The 18,905-nt window shown below is 37.9% G+C and overlaps 1 protein-coding gene across 2 annotated transcripts in view; it reads right to left on the reverse strand.

The window, feature by feature from the left end:
• BRWD1 (bromodomain and WD repeat domain containing 1) overlaps positions 1-18,905 on the reverse strand; it is a 110,303-nt gene that overhangs the window by 10,751 nt on the left and 80,647 nt on the right. For both annotated transcript variants that reach the window (XM_035028874.1, XM_035028875.1), the window contains exons 28-39: positions 18,425-18,536; positions 17,729-17,790; positions 17,050-17,205; positions 16,706-16,826; positions 15,683-15,808; positions 14,119-14,191; positions 12,946-12,984; positions 11,230-11,376; positions 10,456-10,608; positions 7,245-7,411; positions 2,128-2,351; positions 483-647 (exon numbers count right to left, since the gene is read on the reverse strand). In XM_035028874.1, coding sequence (XP_034884765.1) covers positions 483-647; positions 2,128-2,351; positions 7,245-7,411; positions 10,456-10,608; positions 11,230-11,376; positions 12,946-12,984; positions 14,119-14,191; positions 15,683-15,808; positions 16,706-16,826; positions 17,050-17,205; positions 17,729-17,790; positions 18,425-18,536 — 1,545 coding nt within the window. The remainder of the gene's footprint in view (positions 1-482; positions 648-2,127; positions 2,352-7,244; positions 7,412-10,455; positions 10,609-11,229; positions 11,377-12,945; positions 12,985-14,118; positions 14,192-15,682; positions 15,809-16,705; positions 16,827-17,049; positions 17,206-17,728; positions 17,791-18,424; positions 18,537-18,905) is intronic.

The following is an 18,905-nucleotide window of genomic DNA, read 5'->3' on the forward strand; positions in this document are numbered from 1 at the left end:
AAGCTGCTAAGAGTAAATCTTAGAAGTCCTCATCACAAGAAATAAAAACTTTATGTACAGTAACTGACGGTAACTGCACTTTTTGTGATCATTTTGCAGTGTATACAAATATCAAATCATTATGTTGTACACCTGAAATAGAATATTGTATGTCAATTATATCTCAATTTTTAAAAAATCTAAAAAGGAGGGACACCTGGGTGGCTCAGTCGGCATAAGCATGTGCCTTTAGCTCAGGTCATGATCCCAGGGTCATGGGATCGAGTCCTGCATTGGGCTCCCTGCTCGGTGAGGAGCCTGCTTGTCCCCCCTGCTTGTGTTCTCTCTGACAAATAAATAAATAAAATCTTAAAAAAAAAAAATCTAAAAAGGACATTTAACCATATGTAGTAGATACATTAGAACAATAAACCATTCCATGCTTAGCTTATGGATTCCCTTGATATACATTCCTCCAAAGTACCAAACACTGAGTCTCTTACCAGTTTTTCTTTGAGCAGCTCTGGTTCTGGTCACCCTGAGATTACTGCTTCTGGCCAGCCCACTACGTAAGGAAGATTCACGAGGTCTTGAACTCTCTTTGCTTTCCTCTGAACTATTTGAAGCTGATGATGAAGAGGTACCTAAGGAATCTTCCATTTCACTTTCTAAGAAAAACAAAGCATCAACAGTTCTTCACACATATTCTATCTTTATACACACAAGCAGTTGTTTCGTAACAACAGATTAAAAGAAGACGCTCAAAATACTTAGAAGAGATTATATTTTTAAAAACTGTTTCAAAGACCGGCTCATAAAATTTTGGCATTCAAGAGTAGGTAATCAGCATTACAAATCAAGTTTATTCTCTTATTTCTGAAAGGAGCATATTAATCCTGAGTTGGATTCAGAAAATACAGTTTACATATTTCATAAACTTCCATTTAAAAATGTAATTAGCCCCCACTTCTATCCTATGAGACCGGTATTTCCTGTAGGAAAGACAACCACTGTGAATCTCACGTCAGTGGACACACTTTCAGGCCTTTTGCTAATAACCCTTGTAATAGCACAGTGGTACCACACATGCTTTCAGCTCAAGAGGTCATTTTCCCAGATTCTACCAGAAAGGGGGAGGGAGGGATAGAAAAAATAACAGTACAGGTCACCTCTCCCTGCTACTTCACTGAATGAGTGCATGCTCCAGGGCAAACATGGTACAGAGAAGCTTCCCGCTCTTTCGTCCACTCCATCCTTACATACATATCACAGAATGAGAGTTTCATCAAAGTGAGCGGGAGCATGTTGCTAAAAGATAAAATTTTGCTCCACAAACACAACCCCAACTCTGCATTAAAGAAAGTGGCTGCGTTAGAAGGACACCAGTCACCAAGTCGTGTTTCTTCCTCTGAAACTGCTCTGCCGTTTGCCACTCTGACTGCTCCTATTCTATTCCATTCCACTCCCCAGCACATTGACTCAGTTTCTAGATTCTTCCCCTTCCCTGCATATTACTGCCAAAGTGAGACTGATCTTCCTGAAGCAGAATTCATCATGTGATTCCCTTACTCATCAAGGGACCCAATTAAGTAATCCAGACTCTTCTGTAAGGCTTGCCACTCTACTATGTGGCTGCATTCTACCTCTTTGGTCCTATTATTTTAAATTATAGTAATTTTTACACTATCATCACAAGTCACCAAAATCACTCAGAGCAACAGGGAAGTATACACCCACCACAGCCTCATTCCCACAATGCTAACAAAGGGTTACGATCAGCTGTGGTTATACTACTAAACAGCCAAGAACATGAAGAGCTTAGAATTTACTAGGCCATCCAGTTTTAAGCTCACATGATGATGCCTTTTTTTTTTTTAAAGAAAAACAAAAGCGTATTTTGCATACAAAGTGTGATATTTATATCCCATGATTTAAAATGTAGAAGATTCAAGTTTGCATAGAATGTGGCCGCTCCATTTGCAAAGACCAGCACTTATCAAACATATAGTAACTGCTGCGTATTTGTTAACTTCTGACTCTTATCATTGAATAGTAAATTCCTCAACTGGTAGGCCAGTCTCATTTATTCTTTCCTCTGAACCCACAGTAACCGGCAGGGCTACACATGTGAGTGCTGGATAGTCTCACCAGATAACGTAGAGCCATTGTGTAGAGTGACAGGCCTACTTCTCATTCTTTCTGACGATCCCGCTGAGTCTGAGGAGTCACCAGACGTCACTCCTGAAGAAACACTAGCACTTGTCTTCTGGCTTGCAGAGTAAGCGGCCCTACTGGAGGTAGACTGGGTAGGAGAACCTACCAATTCAGGAATGACTTTTGTCTGAGACTTTAACCGCTTCTGCTTGATATTTCTGGTCAAAGAGAGGAACAAAGGAAACAAAATCTAATTAAACCGAGAATGCCTGAGTAAAAGTGTACTATTACTTAACCTGAGAATAATTTTATGATCAAAACATTAAAATACTCATTGTTAACATCTTATTCTGACATGGATTACGACTAATTTTCTTCCTCTAACTTGGACATAATTTTATTCCAAACTGGAGTAATGAACAAATGATCCAAGGAGCACAGTTACAGAGTGTCAGACTGAATACCATAAGCTCTTTGGATTAAATGCTAATACGAAGAGCCAACGTTTCTGTAATACCGGCATTCATTCATATTACAAAACTGAGTCTCAGTAAGAAACAATTTTCTCTCTCGTCTATTTGTATGTTCCTAAAGAAGCTCAGCCAAAAATTCAAAGGAGATCTAGGGAATGAGGAGACAGTCACAGGAGTCTCTGAAAAGCTCCAAATTAATTAAGAGGAGAAAGCAACAAAACCTAAACAGTAAGAACAGAGGCAAAAAAAGAGATCAGAACAAGGTAGTTTTTTCTACGACCAATCTGTTTACTTCTAAGTACCAACTAGTTCACCGTGTTGGGTCCCTGAGCCATGGATTATGAAGAAAAAGTAGAAGTTTAGGACAAGACAGTCTTTGGTTTTAATTTACAGATCTGGGTAATATTCATGATGAATAATCCTATTTTCGTTTAAAACAACAAGATAAAGGAGCTTTTAAGAGAATCTAATCTGAGCTTAAAGACAACCACAAGGTTCTTTAAAGCAGCAGCTCTTTTGTCATCAAGAAATTTCAAGCTTCTTATGTCAAAATATTAACTTCCATTACTGTCAACTGAAGGACAGACCAATAAATACAAAAAGAAATAATTACATACTCATATCCATCATAATCTTCATTTTAAACAGAAAACAAGTGGTAAATACCTCCGGAAGATTGGTTCCCTTTTATCCTATGTCTTTCTCAACTGCTAGACTCTTCATTGGTTCAAAGAGAGAGTTTTTTAAAATAATTAAACGAAAAAATTAAACTCATACGATAACAGAAAAACCCAAACTGAGGTTCATTTTATAAAATAAATGACCTATACTCTCCAAAAATGTCAATTAAGAAGACAAAGGTTGAAAATAAAATTCCTGATTAAGACTAAAGAAGGGCGCCTGGCTGGCTCAGTCAGTGGAGCCTGTGACTTGATCCCAGGGTTGTGAATTCGAACCCCTCACCGTGTGTGGAGATTACTTAAAAAAAAAAAAAAAAGGATGGGCGCCTGGGTGGCTCAGTTGGTTAAGCGACTGCCTTCGGCTCAGGTCATGATCCTGGAGTCCCAGGATCGAGTCCCGCATCGGGCTCCCTGCTCTGCAGGGAGTCTGTTTCTCCCTCTGACCCTCCCCCCTCTCCTGCTCTCTCTCTCTCATTCTCTCTCTCAAATAAATAAATAAAATCTTAAAAAAAAAAAAAATGGAAAACAGGATTGTGTGATTAAATGAGTTAATATTTTTTTAAACAAGAGACTAAAGAAACAGTAACTATATGCAACGCAAGATCCCCCTCTGGGTCTAGATTAGAAAAAAAATTTGCCCTAAGGACATTATTGGGTCAATGGTAGAAATACAGTAAAGTGTGGTTAGAATTTTTTTTTTTTTTTTGCAAATCCACACTAAGTATTTAGGGGTAAAGGAGTAGGATGTCAGAAATACTCTTTTGAATGATTTAGAAGAAAAACATGTAACAAATAGATAAAGCAATGATAAAGCAAATGTAACATACTATGAAAAATTGGTGAGTCCAGGTAAGGAGTATAAAGGAGTTCTTTCAATTAGTCTTCAGCTTTTCTGTAATTCTGAAATTATTTCAGAATTAAAAGTTGAGGGAAAAAAAAAAAAAGGTGGGGAGGACTCACATAGTAAGTACTTCGTGATGTATGTCCCTGAATTACAGGCTGTAAAGCAGCTAAACAGGACAAACTCATTTACCTAAGGAGCACAGGTTTACCTGTTTCAGGGCAGCTCTGTTATTCTAAACAAGGGGGCAGGGATGCGAGGAAGACTTTGGCAAATCCTCTCACCCAAAAAGCAAAGATAAAACTGGCAAAATCATCCAAAAAAGTCATTTCACAACTCTGGAAAGTAATCACAGGCATTTAACAAATTAAAAAGTGTTTATTCAAGAAAACCTTCTGAATCTAAGAAAAAACTTGACTGGAGTTTTTGGCATTTTAACTTTGGGCTCCTCCCAGTCATGTACACCCCAATTCTGTGGCACTGCCTTGAGGACCAGGATGAAGAGGCAAAGGGAGCTGGCCTGATTTGGGAGCTTCACCAAGCAGCACATGCTCTGCCCAAGGGCACCAAACTCACTGTCAGCAATCCAGCAGGCCAACCACATAGCTGCCTAAGCTGTGACACTGGTTAGAGCCAACAGAAGCTCAGCCAAAAATTCAAAGGAGATCTAGGGAATGAGACAGTCACAGGAGTCTCTGAAAAGCTCCAATGTCTTCCTGGGGATGTGGAAGGTTCTACACATACTCAAGGTTCTATACGTACTCAAGGAGAGCCCTGTTATCTAGTTGTCCTTGGCAGACCTTGAGACTCACGCCTGGAAAAGTATAAGCAGAAGGTGAAGTCTGCCCCACTCCACACAAAGACCTTCTTCAGAAAAGGGTGGAAGGCTTACTTAAAAGTGTGCAAGCACAAATTTCTGACCACTGAGCTATGCTAAGTTAGGGAAAACATCCAGGAACACAGCCCCACCAATTTTTTTTTTTTTTTAAGTTATTTTAAAAAGCAGATTTCAGTAGCTTGACACTGCAGGAAAGACAGACTATAGAACTGGTTTAGGCAACTCACTAAACAAAACCAGCAACAAGCACCATCACTGAGGGAGGGAGAAGGATCAGAATCCAGAGTTTCTACAATATGTTAACAAACAGCAATAAGAAAACCTGAAGAGATGGTATTTCCAGAATGGCAACATTATTTTATTAAGTATGTACTGTTTCCAACAGAACAGTACAAGACATACCAAGAGTCAAGGAAGTTTGCCCACATACAGGTAAAAATGCAGGCAACAGAAACAGTCTCTGAAAGGACCCAGATGTTGAACTAAAAATATTTAAATCAACTATTATAAACACATTTGAAAAACCAAATGAAATAATGTTTACAGAATAAAAGGAAGATGACAGAGAATATCCATGAAAGACACAGAAATTACAAAAAAAACCCAAAAAACAAAAAACCAAACAGAGATTCTGGAGTTGAAAAGCACAATAACTGAAACAGACATTCAGGAGATGGGCTCAGCAGCAGATGTGAGCTGGTACAGGAATCCGTGACGTTGGTAGGTGAGTGAGTATTATCCCATCTGAAGAACAGGAAGAGAAGGAAAAATAAAGAGAGCCTCAGAGGCCTGTGGGAGACCATCCATCATATCCACATATGTACAGGAGGAGCCCGCAGATGAGAGGAAAGGGGCAGGAAATAATTTGAGTAATGGCTAGAAACCACCCAGATTTGATGAAAAACATTCCTCTACAAAGCTGGAAAAATTCCTACACACATTATAGTCAGATGCAAAATGACAGAATTTTCAAAGCAGCAAGAGAAAACCCATTCCTTCTGTGCTACATCAGCAGCACAACTAGCTGACTTCTCATGGGAAACCACGGAGGTCAGCAGGCAGTGGAAGGCAACACTCAAAATGTGTGTGTGTTGGTGGGGGGGACGGGGAGCAAACACTGTCAACGAGGAAGTCTATATCCAGCAAAACTAGTCTCCAACAAAAACCCATCAGAATGAATTGCTAGCACATGCACCTTATAAGAAACACTAAAGGACATCAGGCTGAAAAGAAAGGACACCAGAGGGTAACTCACTCCACACAAAAAATAAAAACTACTGGGAAAGGTAATCACGTATATAAATATAATTAATAGTATAAATGACTTTATTCTTTTCCTAAGCAATGTTAAGGAAAACCAGATAAACCATAACATATAAAGACGTAATCTGACAACAATAGCACAAAAAAGGAAGGGAGAAAGCTAAGCCTAGAACAAACTTCTTATGAGAATCAATGGTATGAATCTGAAGGAGACAGTTCTGAATTGAGATGCAGTTTAATCCCCAAACTTGCAGGTAGACACCCATCATGGTTCAGCGCATGTTCAAAAGGAGGCTTGGGTGCCTGGGTGGCTCAGCTGGTTAAGCGACTGCCTTCGGCTCAGGTCATGATCCTGGAGTCCCTGGATCGAGTCCCGCATCGGGCTCCCTGCTCGGCGGGGAGCCTGCTTCTCCCTCTGACCCTCCCCCCTCTCATGTGCTCGCTCTCTCTCATTCTCTCTGTCTCAAATAAATAAATAAAATCTTAAAAAAAAAAAAAAAAGGAGGCTGGACACAGACTAAACACTGAATTACTCTATTTTCACATTGCAACACTTCAAAGTACCTGGAAATCTGATATTAATGCAAGCTACATGGTCAAAGACAGAACGTAATATTAAATTCCTGATAGAGAATAAGCCCTGCATTTTATATTTCTTTACAACCAATCCTCAGAAAAAAATAGGGTGCATAAGGTTTCTCTGATATTTCCCTTACACAAATGCTCAATGGTCACACAAAGTAGCCACTTTACTCTCTGCACTGAAAAAAAGCTTCTTACGTAATAAATAATACTTTAATCCTAAGATTTTTTAAATCTGTCATTTTCATTAAATGCTTTAAAATTTACCTAATTACAAATTCTACAGTAGCTCTATATGCAGTGCTTTCAAGCCATAAAAAACTAATCTTTCTGAATATACCATACTCCTGATCATTTTAGCATAATAAAATTAAAGAAGCATCACAACCTGAAATTTGTCTATTTGCATACAAAGCCTGCAATAACCAATTCACCTGATACTTTTGTTAGCCTGATTGACACGGTTACAATTCTGCCGTCTCTTGAACCTCTGGCTTCTTCGAAGTTTTTCACTGAACTTTTGACCAATTTTAAAATCAGAGGAGATTTTCTTCATTTTTTCTTCAAATAAGGCAGACAATCTCAAGGTCATACTGTAAATCTGCAAGGATATGAAAGCAAAACTAGAACTACAACATACCTTTTAAAATACTTTCACAAAAAAAATGTATAACACACAGACTACTTGCAATCTATTCTATCACTGTTACAGACAACAGCTGTTCCTTTATCCACTGCCCCCCTTCCTTCAGTGACACCTGCAAGAAACAGGCAGCATCAGACATACACCTCTCAGACGAAAAGAAAATCGTTTTAAATCAAGCAATTCTCTGGCATCTGGGACTGATGTCTACATGTCAACGGTTTTCATTTGGCTTTTCACATTTTCACATTTACATGTACAAATCCAAAAAAAATGTCCCCTTCTCTCAAAGTCAGATGAGAAGTTGGTGGGTTTTAGGATTGCTATTTATTAGGCAGCAAAAGAGCAGTGTCTCCTTGGGATGAGGAAACAAAGGCACTTTCACCCTGGTCTCCAACTTGCAATGTGACGGCTCTGTTGCCACCCAGATCTAAACATGAATTATAGACCAAAGGCTATCTTCCTCCAGGAGAAGAAAATAGGCCCTAGAACTTTAATAGATGTGAAAGACTATGTTTAAACAGTTTTTACAATTAAATAGTATCAAATCTTTCAAAGAATTCAAGCAGTGTGATGTTAAGTGCTACTGTAATTAACTTTGGTATAGCTATGTATTTACAGGAAGTACTCTCGACTCATTCACAATCATTCTGGGAAAATAAGTTAAAAAGTCTAATGTTCAAAAGCTACGTATCAATCACTCTGATGCACGGGGCAGAAGGGTGGAGAGACTAACACTAAAGAATCTTTAAAAAATGGGGCGTCTGGGTGGCTCAGTCGTTAAGCGTCTGCCTTCGGCTCAGGTCATGATCCCAGGGTCCTGGGATCGAGCCCCACGTCGGGCTCCCTGCTCAGCGGGAAGCCTGCTTCTCCCTCTCCCACACCCCCTGCTTGTGTTCCCGCTCTCGCTGTGTCTCTCTCTGTCAAATGAATAAATAAAATCTTAAAAAAAAAAAAAAAAAAGGGTTTGGGATACATGAATTTCCTATATGCTTTATAAATATATATGCACACATATACATATTCACAATATATGTGAAATTCAAAATCCCACTTCATCTTTGAAATGATCTTTGACAACTATTTCCAGTATTTTGTATATATCTTAAACTTATTCTTCTCCCTCAAATCTGAATTCTAGTGTAAGTCACCAGTTTTAAAAGTGATTTGTTTTCTTAATCATATTAAGTTTGAAACCTCTGATTCTTCATATTATCTGTCTTCTCATTAGGTTTTATGTAAAATTCAATGATACATTTGAATTGAACATAAACATTTAACAAAAAGGGGTGCTAAAATTATTAGCTCCTCAAAATGAAAAGAGGGCATGTATGAAAAAAACCCAGAGTTATCATCATATACAACGGTGAAAGACGGAAAATCATTCCCCCCGAGGTGAGGAATAAGACAAGATTGCCTCCTTTCACCAGAATAATTAGACAAAAAGAAATAAAAATGAGATTGTAAAGCTAGAAGTGAAACTATCGTTCTTCACAGATGATGTGATCCATATTCATGACAGCATTACCAATACCCAAAAAGCAGAAACAATTCAACTGTCCAGCAGGAAATGAACAGATAAACAAAATGTCATATACCCATACGATGGAGTATTATTCAGGCATAAAAGGAATAAAGTTCTCATACAAGTTACAAACATGGATGAACCTTTCAAAGGTTCTGCTGAGTGAAAGAAGCCCGACACAAAAGGACAAATGCATTGTGATTCCACTTACATGAAACATCTAGAATAGGCAGATGCATACCGACAAAGGAGAGGAGACCTTATTACCAAGGGCTGAGAGAAGGAGAGAGTGCGGAGTTACTGCTCAGCGGTTAGGACTTCTGTGTGGGTTGACAAGAGAGTTTTGGAAAGCTAAGCAACATTGTGAATATAATGTCAATGAAATGTACCCTTAAAAGTGGTTAAAATAATAAAGTTTATGTTACACATGTTTAATCATAACTTTGAAATTCTGACATAATACACAAAAATCCAATAAATTGTATACTTTAAATGGCTGAGTTGTGTGATATATCCTCAAATATGTATTTTAAAATAAAAGGGGAAAGAGGCACGAATGAGATTTATTTTCTTTCTGGAAAGAAAGTGTCTCACTAATGATGAATACTGACAATAACACAAGCTTGGAAAAAAGACTTGATGTTAAAGTGATGTTTAAATTGATGTTAAATTTGCATACTGAATGCAAGGAAAGAGTTCTCAGATTAAAAATAACACAGGGAGTCTGGTAATAAATAATGAAGAGAAAGTGAAATTAAGGCACAATGGTTAATTAGCAGTGACAGTCACTGACCACAGACAAAGTGCCACAATATAAGCAAGTGCTTTCCTTGAAGATCTTCTCAAATCACTGCTGTGTTTTCAATTACCCAACACACACTGGCTACAAGGGTTTTGTGGTATTTGTGAAAATTCGCTGAGAGTATATGTACCCTTTTGTACATTTATTATGCTTCAACAAATTTTGAAAAGTTATCCAATTTTTTAATACTTCAGGGATGCCCTCTCTCCTAGTGTTCTTAAATAACCAGATAGCGCACGTGCTTCCTCTTTGCATCCGAAATATCAGTATAGCGCCAACAGTCCCACCCCCGCTTCAGATCTTCCTTCGCTTGCTTGTAATAGCCTTCCAGCCTCTCTCAGTAAATTTCTTTTTTTTTTTTTTTCTCAGTAAATTTCTAATCCACTTGTCAAGAGTCCTACATGTACGAAAACACGGGTTTTTCTCATTCTATGTATCAAGTTCCCGGCAGCCTCACTCCCACCAATTCCCATTTGTTTATACAACTTCAGGAAAGGTAAACGTGAATTGCTTTAAGGGACCAACCGCAGACATCTGGGCAGCGGCAGAGCGCTATTCTTACCAGTGGTCTCTCTCTTCACTTATCTGTAATGTTCCAACATTTACCAGCAAGTGGAAAATGACCATCAACATAGATTATGCACTTTTTTCTCTGATAACCACTTTTAAAATTACCTTTGATCTTTTGTTTGGTGTATATGCTTTTGCATTGCTAAATATCAACCGGATGTCTTTGCAAAATTCCAAAGGGCTGTCATAATTTCCTGCTTCTAAAGTTTCCCTTACTGTTCCAAAATCCATTGGAGTATCTATAATATCTCGGTAGTCCTAGATTTTAAAAACAATAATTAGTTCAAAGATTTGATTCCTACTTTTAGAAATGCAAGTGCATCAGATCTCTAAAATATTCAAAATGAGAGGGGAGAAAAAGATTAGAAGGAGACCTTAAGAATTATCCATAATTTTTAAAAAGAGACCCAGACATTAAGACAAGATAAGAAATATACCAAAATGATATACTTGGTAGGATGTGGAATGATTTTTATTTCCTTCTTTATACTCTTACATAGTTTCCAAGCTTCCTAGAGTAAATTTGTGTTTTATAATCTTTTTTTTTTTTTTAAGGCTATTTCCCAAGCCCCATACTGAAGGAATGAATACAGATGCTTTTATCCAATTTACAGTTTTCCTGGGGCTGGACCTACTAAGATAATAACCATGTAGAATCCTCCCATTATGATGCAGCAGCGATTAAGTCTCAGCCCAAGTTACAAGGGTGTCTATAGACTCAAGAAAAACTGTGTAATACAACTCTTCCACTCAGTGGTAAGAGACAAAGTTAACATGAAGCTAAGACATCTTACTCATTGAAGTTTACTTTAAATACCTCCACCCCAATCTCTATACAAAACAAGAAAAGGCCCAAACATTCAAATAATGACAACTTACTGGATATTCAACCAAATCAACAGGTTGTCTAAATGGTTCAGAATCTTCACACTGAAAAATTAAGTTGACTAGTTCCTTACACTGTTTCTTCCAGTTACTTTCAACATAGTTGGTCGCTTTGATGCTCCTTTTTTTCCAATCATGGACCTAAAAACACATTTACAGTATTAAAAGTTTTTTTCAGTCTTGAAAATTTAACAGAGTGATATGGCACAGCATGGTGGTAAAAATCCAAGTGAGTTGTCTTCTGTACTTTAATAATAGGGCTACTCTTATTTTCTGCCTACTTGGAAGAAACCCACTTTTCTGTAAAAACCCAACAGCATCACACCCTTTACTCTGAAAATATTGTTCATCCCACCACTTATCTCCCAAGTATAGAGAGTATTTTCACAGAATATGAAGTACCACCTGGGATAACCTGGTAGGCTAATTAATGGCTCGAAAGATACCCACATCCTAATCCAAGAACTCATGACTGTCACTTTACATGGCAGACTTGACTAAAGACATGGATCTTGACATGGGAAGACTGACCTGGATTATCAGGATGGGCCCAAAGTAATCACAAAGGTCCTCTTAAGAGTGAGGCAGAAGAGGGGCACCTGGGTGGTTCAGTCAGTTAAGCATCCGACTCTCAGTTTTGGCTCAGGTCGTGATCTCAGGGTCGTGAGCCTGAGCCCTGCACTGGACTCCGCACACAGCACAAAGTCTGCTTGGGATTCTCTCTCCCTCTCCCTCCACCCCTCCCACTTGTGCACGCTCTCTCTAAAATAAATAAATCTTAAACAAAACAGAGCGAGGCAGAAGAGTCAGAGCCAGAGACTTCAAGCTGCTAGCCTGAAGATAAAAGAGGTGACATGAACCTCTAGAAGCTGGAAAAATGCAAAGAAAGGGATTCTACCCTACAGCTTCCAGAAAGGAACACAGCTATGCTGACACTGATTTTAGCTCACAGAGACCTATGTCCAACTGCTGATCTACAGAAGATCATTTTTTTTTTTAAGATTTTATTTAACAGAGAGAGCGAGCACAAACAGGTGGAGTGGCAGGCAGAGGGAGAGGAAGAAGCAGCTCCCCACTGAGCAGGGAGCCCGATGCGGGGCTCGATCCCAAGGTCCCAGGATCATGACCTGAGCCGAAGGCAGATGTTTAACCAACTGAGCCACCCAGGAGCCCCAACACCATTTTTCAAAATTGTTTAAGCCACTAGATATGTAATTTGCTATAGCAGCCACAGCAAACAAATACTAAAGAGATACTAAACACCTGGGAGTCTGTTTAAGAATGAAATTATTTGAAAATGACAATCAGATGACAATAATTCAAGTCTAACTTCTTCAATGTTATTTGGGGCAAGCGTATTAGGAAAATTAGTATGATAAAAAGCTTAAATTTAAGCAGCATTTGGGTAACATTTAAAATGTTAAGTTTTTTGTTTTTGTTTTTTTTTTTGAGAGAGAGAGAGAGAGAAAGCATGTGCATGCTCGCAGGGCGTGGGTGGGGTGGGGGGATAGAGAGAGGATCTTAAAAGCAGGCTCCAGGGCTCAGCACAGGGCCTCACCCAGGGCTCAATCTCATGACCCTGAGATCATGATCTGGGCCGAAATCAACAGTCAGACGCTTAACCAACTGCGCCACCCAGGCGCCCCCTTAGATTGCTTTTAAAACACAGAATAAGTAAACAACAAAGATCAATCAGGCAGATTAACTTACTCTCCTTCCAGAAGATGTTTTAGGAAGATCACTATCATCCTAGGAATAAAAATCAGAGCAGCTTAAGTGTTAATATTCTCATTAGAAATGTAATAATCTAAAAGCATATCAAGACATTAGGTCTTACAAGGGTTTTAACTTGTTTACAAAAATCTCAAAAGGCAGACCCTATCAGATGACCTTTGTGGGACCCAGACTCCAACAAACCAATCATTCTTAATAACCCCTTACATTCCCTAAGAACATGCAGTAATTCCAAAATATAGCTATAAAAAGTTGCTTTGTGCATGACCTAAATAGAACATGCATAAGCAACTTTAAATTTGTGTTTTACCTCTACCCATAAAACCCTAGAAACCATCTCCTACATTTCCTGAATTTCCTACTCTACACATTTTCTTATTCTCTAAATCAGATATTTGTACACCCATTTTTATTCCAATATAAATTAGCATGAAAATCAGTGAATTACAATAAGGGCTTGCATAGAAATTGACACTACACGGACATGAGTAGTGTTTTTAAAGAATATCCTTCCTACAACTCCTGCAACTTCCTGCCTGATTCTGTATAAAGTGAAATTATCCGACACCATTGATAGCTGCCTTAAACTTCAATACCATCTTGAGTGAAGAACTTGTGGGTACTGTGAGCATGGTAAAAGTTCATGAATTTTTAATTACAATTAAATCCAACTCTCAGATATTGGTTTTAGCAAAAGTAGAGAACATATTCCGCAGCTATGTTATTCATATAGACATATTTTGTTTATTTGGTAGCAATTACTGGTTAAAACAAATTCCCTCACTGAACATCTAGACAATTAAGAAATATATTTTTTCTCAAAGTCCATAGTCTCTCGTGCGTCATCTCTCCTGAGAAACAAACTGAGGGTTTTAGAGGGGAGGGGGGTGGGGGGATGGGTTAGCCCGGTGATGGGTATTAAGGAGGGCACGTACTGCATGGAGCACTGGGGGTTGTAAGAAAACAATGAATTGTGGATCACTGCATCGAAAACTGGTGATGTATTGTATGGTGACTAACAAAATAAAAAAATATACATATTTTTATCAAAATAGTTTTCATAGTTCACTGGAATATAGTGAGACTCAATATTTTTAAGTTACCATTTGAAATTAACAAAAATCATTATAAAATTAACAAACTTCATACCAAATCCTCGGCATTTTGCTCATCATTTTCAGAAGTGTTAGAAAGTTCTGAGATATTTGTACAGTCTTGATTCCTAAAAAACAATTTTTCACGTTTTTAAGAGTATGCAGATGTAGTTACTACTGTTGTCAAAAATTCAAACTGCAGGTTAAGATATAAACAGTGCCCCAAGTTTGCATGCCTAATTTCAAGCAATGGAATACCAGGGTTTTTTAATCTACACTCTGTGGAAACAACTGACCATCTTAGAATACTGAAAGCAAGTCCCCCCCAACCCCCTGCCCAGTTATGTATGTATAAAAATTAAGCTGGTAATCCAGAAACAGTATATACATGAGCTCAACTGGATGAATGTGCAGATGAGTTTTCCTACACATCATCACTAGTAATATATTCATATAGCGAGTACCAAGAACATGGCTGATGGAGATAAAATAGAGGGGAAAAGCAGAAATTAAAGCAAACTGTATCTTCACTACACACACAGAAGAAAGAATGCTAAAGTAGGAATGTCTAGGCACAAGGAAGATGAAAGTGGGTATGTGATTTTTCTGAAGTAGAAAAAACGAAAGTGCTGGAGAAAGGGAAATAAGTCCAAGTCATCCGGGCAAGAGGCGGATTCAACCCAGCAAAGTGAGATAGACTAGAACCAGTTATTTCCCTGTGTGTAGCCTGATGGTGAAAATGATGGCACAGTTTATAAACCATGTTCTCCAATACGTAATTCTTTCCAACAATTTGCATGGCTATAGTAGAAAAAGGCATTAAAGATCATACAGCAAAACTCATTAATTTTGAAGGAAACAGGCTGAGTCATTTGTCCAAAGTGACAAAGAATGTTCACTTGAACAGATTAGGTTAAAACTCAGATCTCACTTTCCAAGTCAGTTTCCCATCCTACTCTTCCAAACTCATCTCCCAGTGAAAGCAAGCATGTGCAAAGTCACTCTTATACAAACACGCTCATGGGATACAACCCCAAAGAGATGAAAACCAATCTAGTCATGACAACACATCTCACAAACCCAAACTCAATACTATCCACAAAAGAAGTGTTGAGAAAAAATGATGAGGTCAGGAAAGAAAGGAAAGCCAAGCAACAGATGAAAGGACACACAGACAGCAGACACGTGAAAGCTATGGCGGTCTGGATTGGGTCCTGAAGACAGAGCAAGGCTATTGGTGTAAAGAACTGAGGAAATCCACAGGTGTTCTGGACTGCAGTCATCAGTATTACACCAAGGAGAATTTAATGTTTCATGAGGACACCACAGGTATGAAAAATGTTAACCTAAGGGGATACCGGGTGAAGGGTATTTATAGGGCAACTCTCTATAGTATAAAATTAGTTCAAAGTTTTAAAAAAATAGAAAAATCTGGATTGTTCAATTTCTCATGCCTTTACTGAAATTATGTTCACAATATGTAATGTAAAGAAATGTCATTTAATGTAGCACATTAAAAAGGTATAATTCAGAGAGCAAAAATTATAAACTGGCTGGCTGCAAGAGGTACAATATGAAAAGTCACTTTTTCACAACATCTGTAATAGGAGGTAACTTACTTTATAAATTTTAAAAGTTGGTCAGTTATCTTCTTAGCTGATCTTGCAATTACACTCTCGGGTTCATTAAATGTCCTGGCATTATGTTCTATGTATCTGACTTCCCAAACTAATGCAGATAGCCTCCTTCAAAATAAAAAGTAGGCAATTTAGGACATAGAAAATGAAAAGACAGAAACCAAGTAAAAAAAAAAATTAAGCCAGCATATATTATTAAATCTAAGTGCCAAAGTTACAACGAATAATAACCTTCTAATGCTACCAACCTGATCACAGTCATAAGCAATTATATCAGAAGCTAAACCATAGAGAATACATTTAAAAACCAAAAATCTTAACAGATCACTTAATCCAGAAAACCAACAGAGCAACCCTCCGTTTCGCCTTGTCTAGAAATACAAATGAAGCTACTCAATGAAGAAAATGTATTAGATACCATTAATCCTGAGAGAGTAACCTGGCAAAGTGGTTTCTGAACAAATGCACATTCCCAGGTTTGGCTACACAAACCATGTAAGAAGCCAGTTTTTTGTACAGGTAATTTCTTGAAGTAGATGAATTATAAAAAATACCATAAATTACTTGGAAAAAATCACTGAGTAAGAAACTTTACAGTTACCAGGGCTCTAGAAGCCAAAGATAAAAAGCTGATGACTCTGGGGAATTAATCTTTCAAAGGCCAATCTTTAACCAAGTTAAATTTTATCTTTAAATCGAGCTGCTAAATAGGAATGTTAACATGCAAATAAAAACAAATATAATATCTAACTACTTAACATAATTCATAAGAAAAGGAGACTATAAAAGATTGAGGAATGAAACACGGTATTTCTCATCTAAACACCTAACAGTGTCTTACACATAAGACCACAAATGACCATCATGAAAGAAGAGAGTGCAACAGAAAGCAATGCTAATCAGCTCCCACTCCATCACTGTCACCATCAACCACCACTTCCGTTCACTCTGGTCAGGACGACCAAAGACCCTTTCAAACTATTTGTAAAGGAGGTTTCTACTGACCTGTAAAAGCGATTAACGAGTCTCATTCGAATTGTGTACAGATCCGTTGGATAAGCTACCACAGTACAGTACTTCGGATATGTACACAGATCAACTGGACCTGCAAAAGCTGCAGCTATGTCTGTGGAGGCAGAGAGAAGAACTCTTGATCAATAAGTTCATTACTTTTAAGAGATTATTCCTCTACAAATGATTTAAAAATAGAGCTACATTTAACACTGCAGGCCCAACCAAAAAGTAGCAAACAAATTATAGTGAAGAACACAACCACAGCTTGCTACAATTTTAAAATACTTTTGAGGAAAGGAAAACTTGAACATGAAACTTCACACTAAAAAACTTACCAAGATTCAGAAGTTGATCTATGCCACTAATAATTCGTTCACACTCTTCATCTCTCGATTTCTGACCCCATTCACCATCTTGTGGTTTGTAGAGCAGTTTCTCTAGCTCATCTGAAGTGACAGAAATACTAGCTCCTAATTCTTCAGGTGGATCAACTATGAATTACATTAAAAAGAACAAAAAGAAAAATAATCAACCAAATATACACTATATTTAAGTTGTCAAAACTCATAAATAAGACACTACAAAGGAAAAAGTAGCTGCTTTACAGTGGAGAAACCTGGCAGACACCACCTAAATCACAGGATGAAGGTTAACAGCTTCAGTAAGAGAACAAATGGAGATCATGTGCCTCCTGACAGGATACACCGAGGACCAGGTATCATTTCTGTAACGCTAGTACCAAAAATGCGAACCCCGAACGATGAATAAATATCAGCAGAGCCCAAACTGAGAGAAATTCTGCAAAATAACTAGCCAGGATTATATGAGAAAGGCTAGTGAGGCTACTAAGATGCAGTCAGTACAAAGCTGGAAGCCTAGGGTAAGAAATAATGAGCCAGACACACATTAATTCTCTGGAGTTTTAGTAAAGCTCACAGTTACCATAACAATTTGAAAACACTTCTCAAACTGAAAACACAGGTAAAATATTTCCATTATTTAAAAATTATATACCATTATCAGGAATTGGTTCCATGTCCCATGGGCTAAGTTTTTCAATTTCAGTATTGTCCCACCTGTTAAAAAAACAAGAAGTCCAGTTAGCTTCTCATAAAAATGACTTGTGGCTAATAACTAGGTATCCACTACCAAAGTAAAGGACAGAAAAAGTGAAAACCTTTTTGCAGCAATAAAAGTTTAAATATTAACAGTAAGATTTTTTAAGGAGGATATATTATGAGAAAAAAGTATAAAAATGTATGGCAGTTCAAAGACAAAGCCAGAAATCCTGTGTGGCTTTATACAGGGTAGGTATAAGAAAAAAAAACTCAAAGACACCATGGAGCCTTGAATGCCACACTTCAGAATGTGACTTTATTCCACAGCCAATGGGAAAGCAGCACAGACTTCCATCAACAAGGGAAATGATGTAATGTGTGCTCCTGAATAAGGATCCTGCAGTATTACGCTGAGGAAATACCAGGCGGCTACAGAAATGGTCCCAGGGAAGCAAGCAGAGCCTGCCCCAAGGGGGTACTGGCGAATGGGAAGCAACAGGGGCGTCCTGGAGATACTGCATGGAGGAGACTGATAGGACTCAATGACAGACTAAATCATAGTCTTTAACCTGAAACATAATAGTTCTTCATAAAACCACCCACCACAATGAATGAATGTTTATAGAGGATTAATTTTCAACTGCATACAGACCTAACGATGTAGCACTGGAAATGACTATCAGGGTACTGTGGCTGATATGGCTCTTGACTTAGCACTGTCCCAAACCACCAAGCATCATCAATGATAGATCGGAACCTGTCACCTGTAAGAGATGACCGAGTCTGAGACACCAATTTGCCAAGATTAACATTTTTAATTTATAAAGTACTGTGATATAGATAAGAGAAATTACTTCTTTATCTTAAAATTAGCCACCCTTCCCCACTTTCCAGCAATCTTCAGTGATAAAGTCAATGTAAAAAGATACAATGTTACACTTAATTTCCTTAAGGCATATAACCAAACAGTATAACAGACTAAAATAGTTATGACTAAATGCTGTTGTTTGGTGGATCTAAACACCTACCCCCAAAATAAGTTCCATTACATTTTACAACATGAAACAAAGAACAAGGTTTAATAAAACTCAAAAATCTTTTATAACAATGTGTACTATCAATAAATACTTAAT

Source organism: Mirounga leonina, unplaced genomic scaffold (assembly GCF_011800145.1).
Source record: "Mirounga leonina isolate KUSES-001 unplaced genomic scaffold, KU_Mleo_1.0 Mir_205, whole genome shotgun sequence".
NCBI lineage: Eukaryota > Metazoa > Chordata > Mammalia > Carnivora > Phocidae > Mirounga > Mirounga leonina.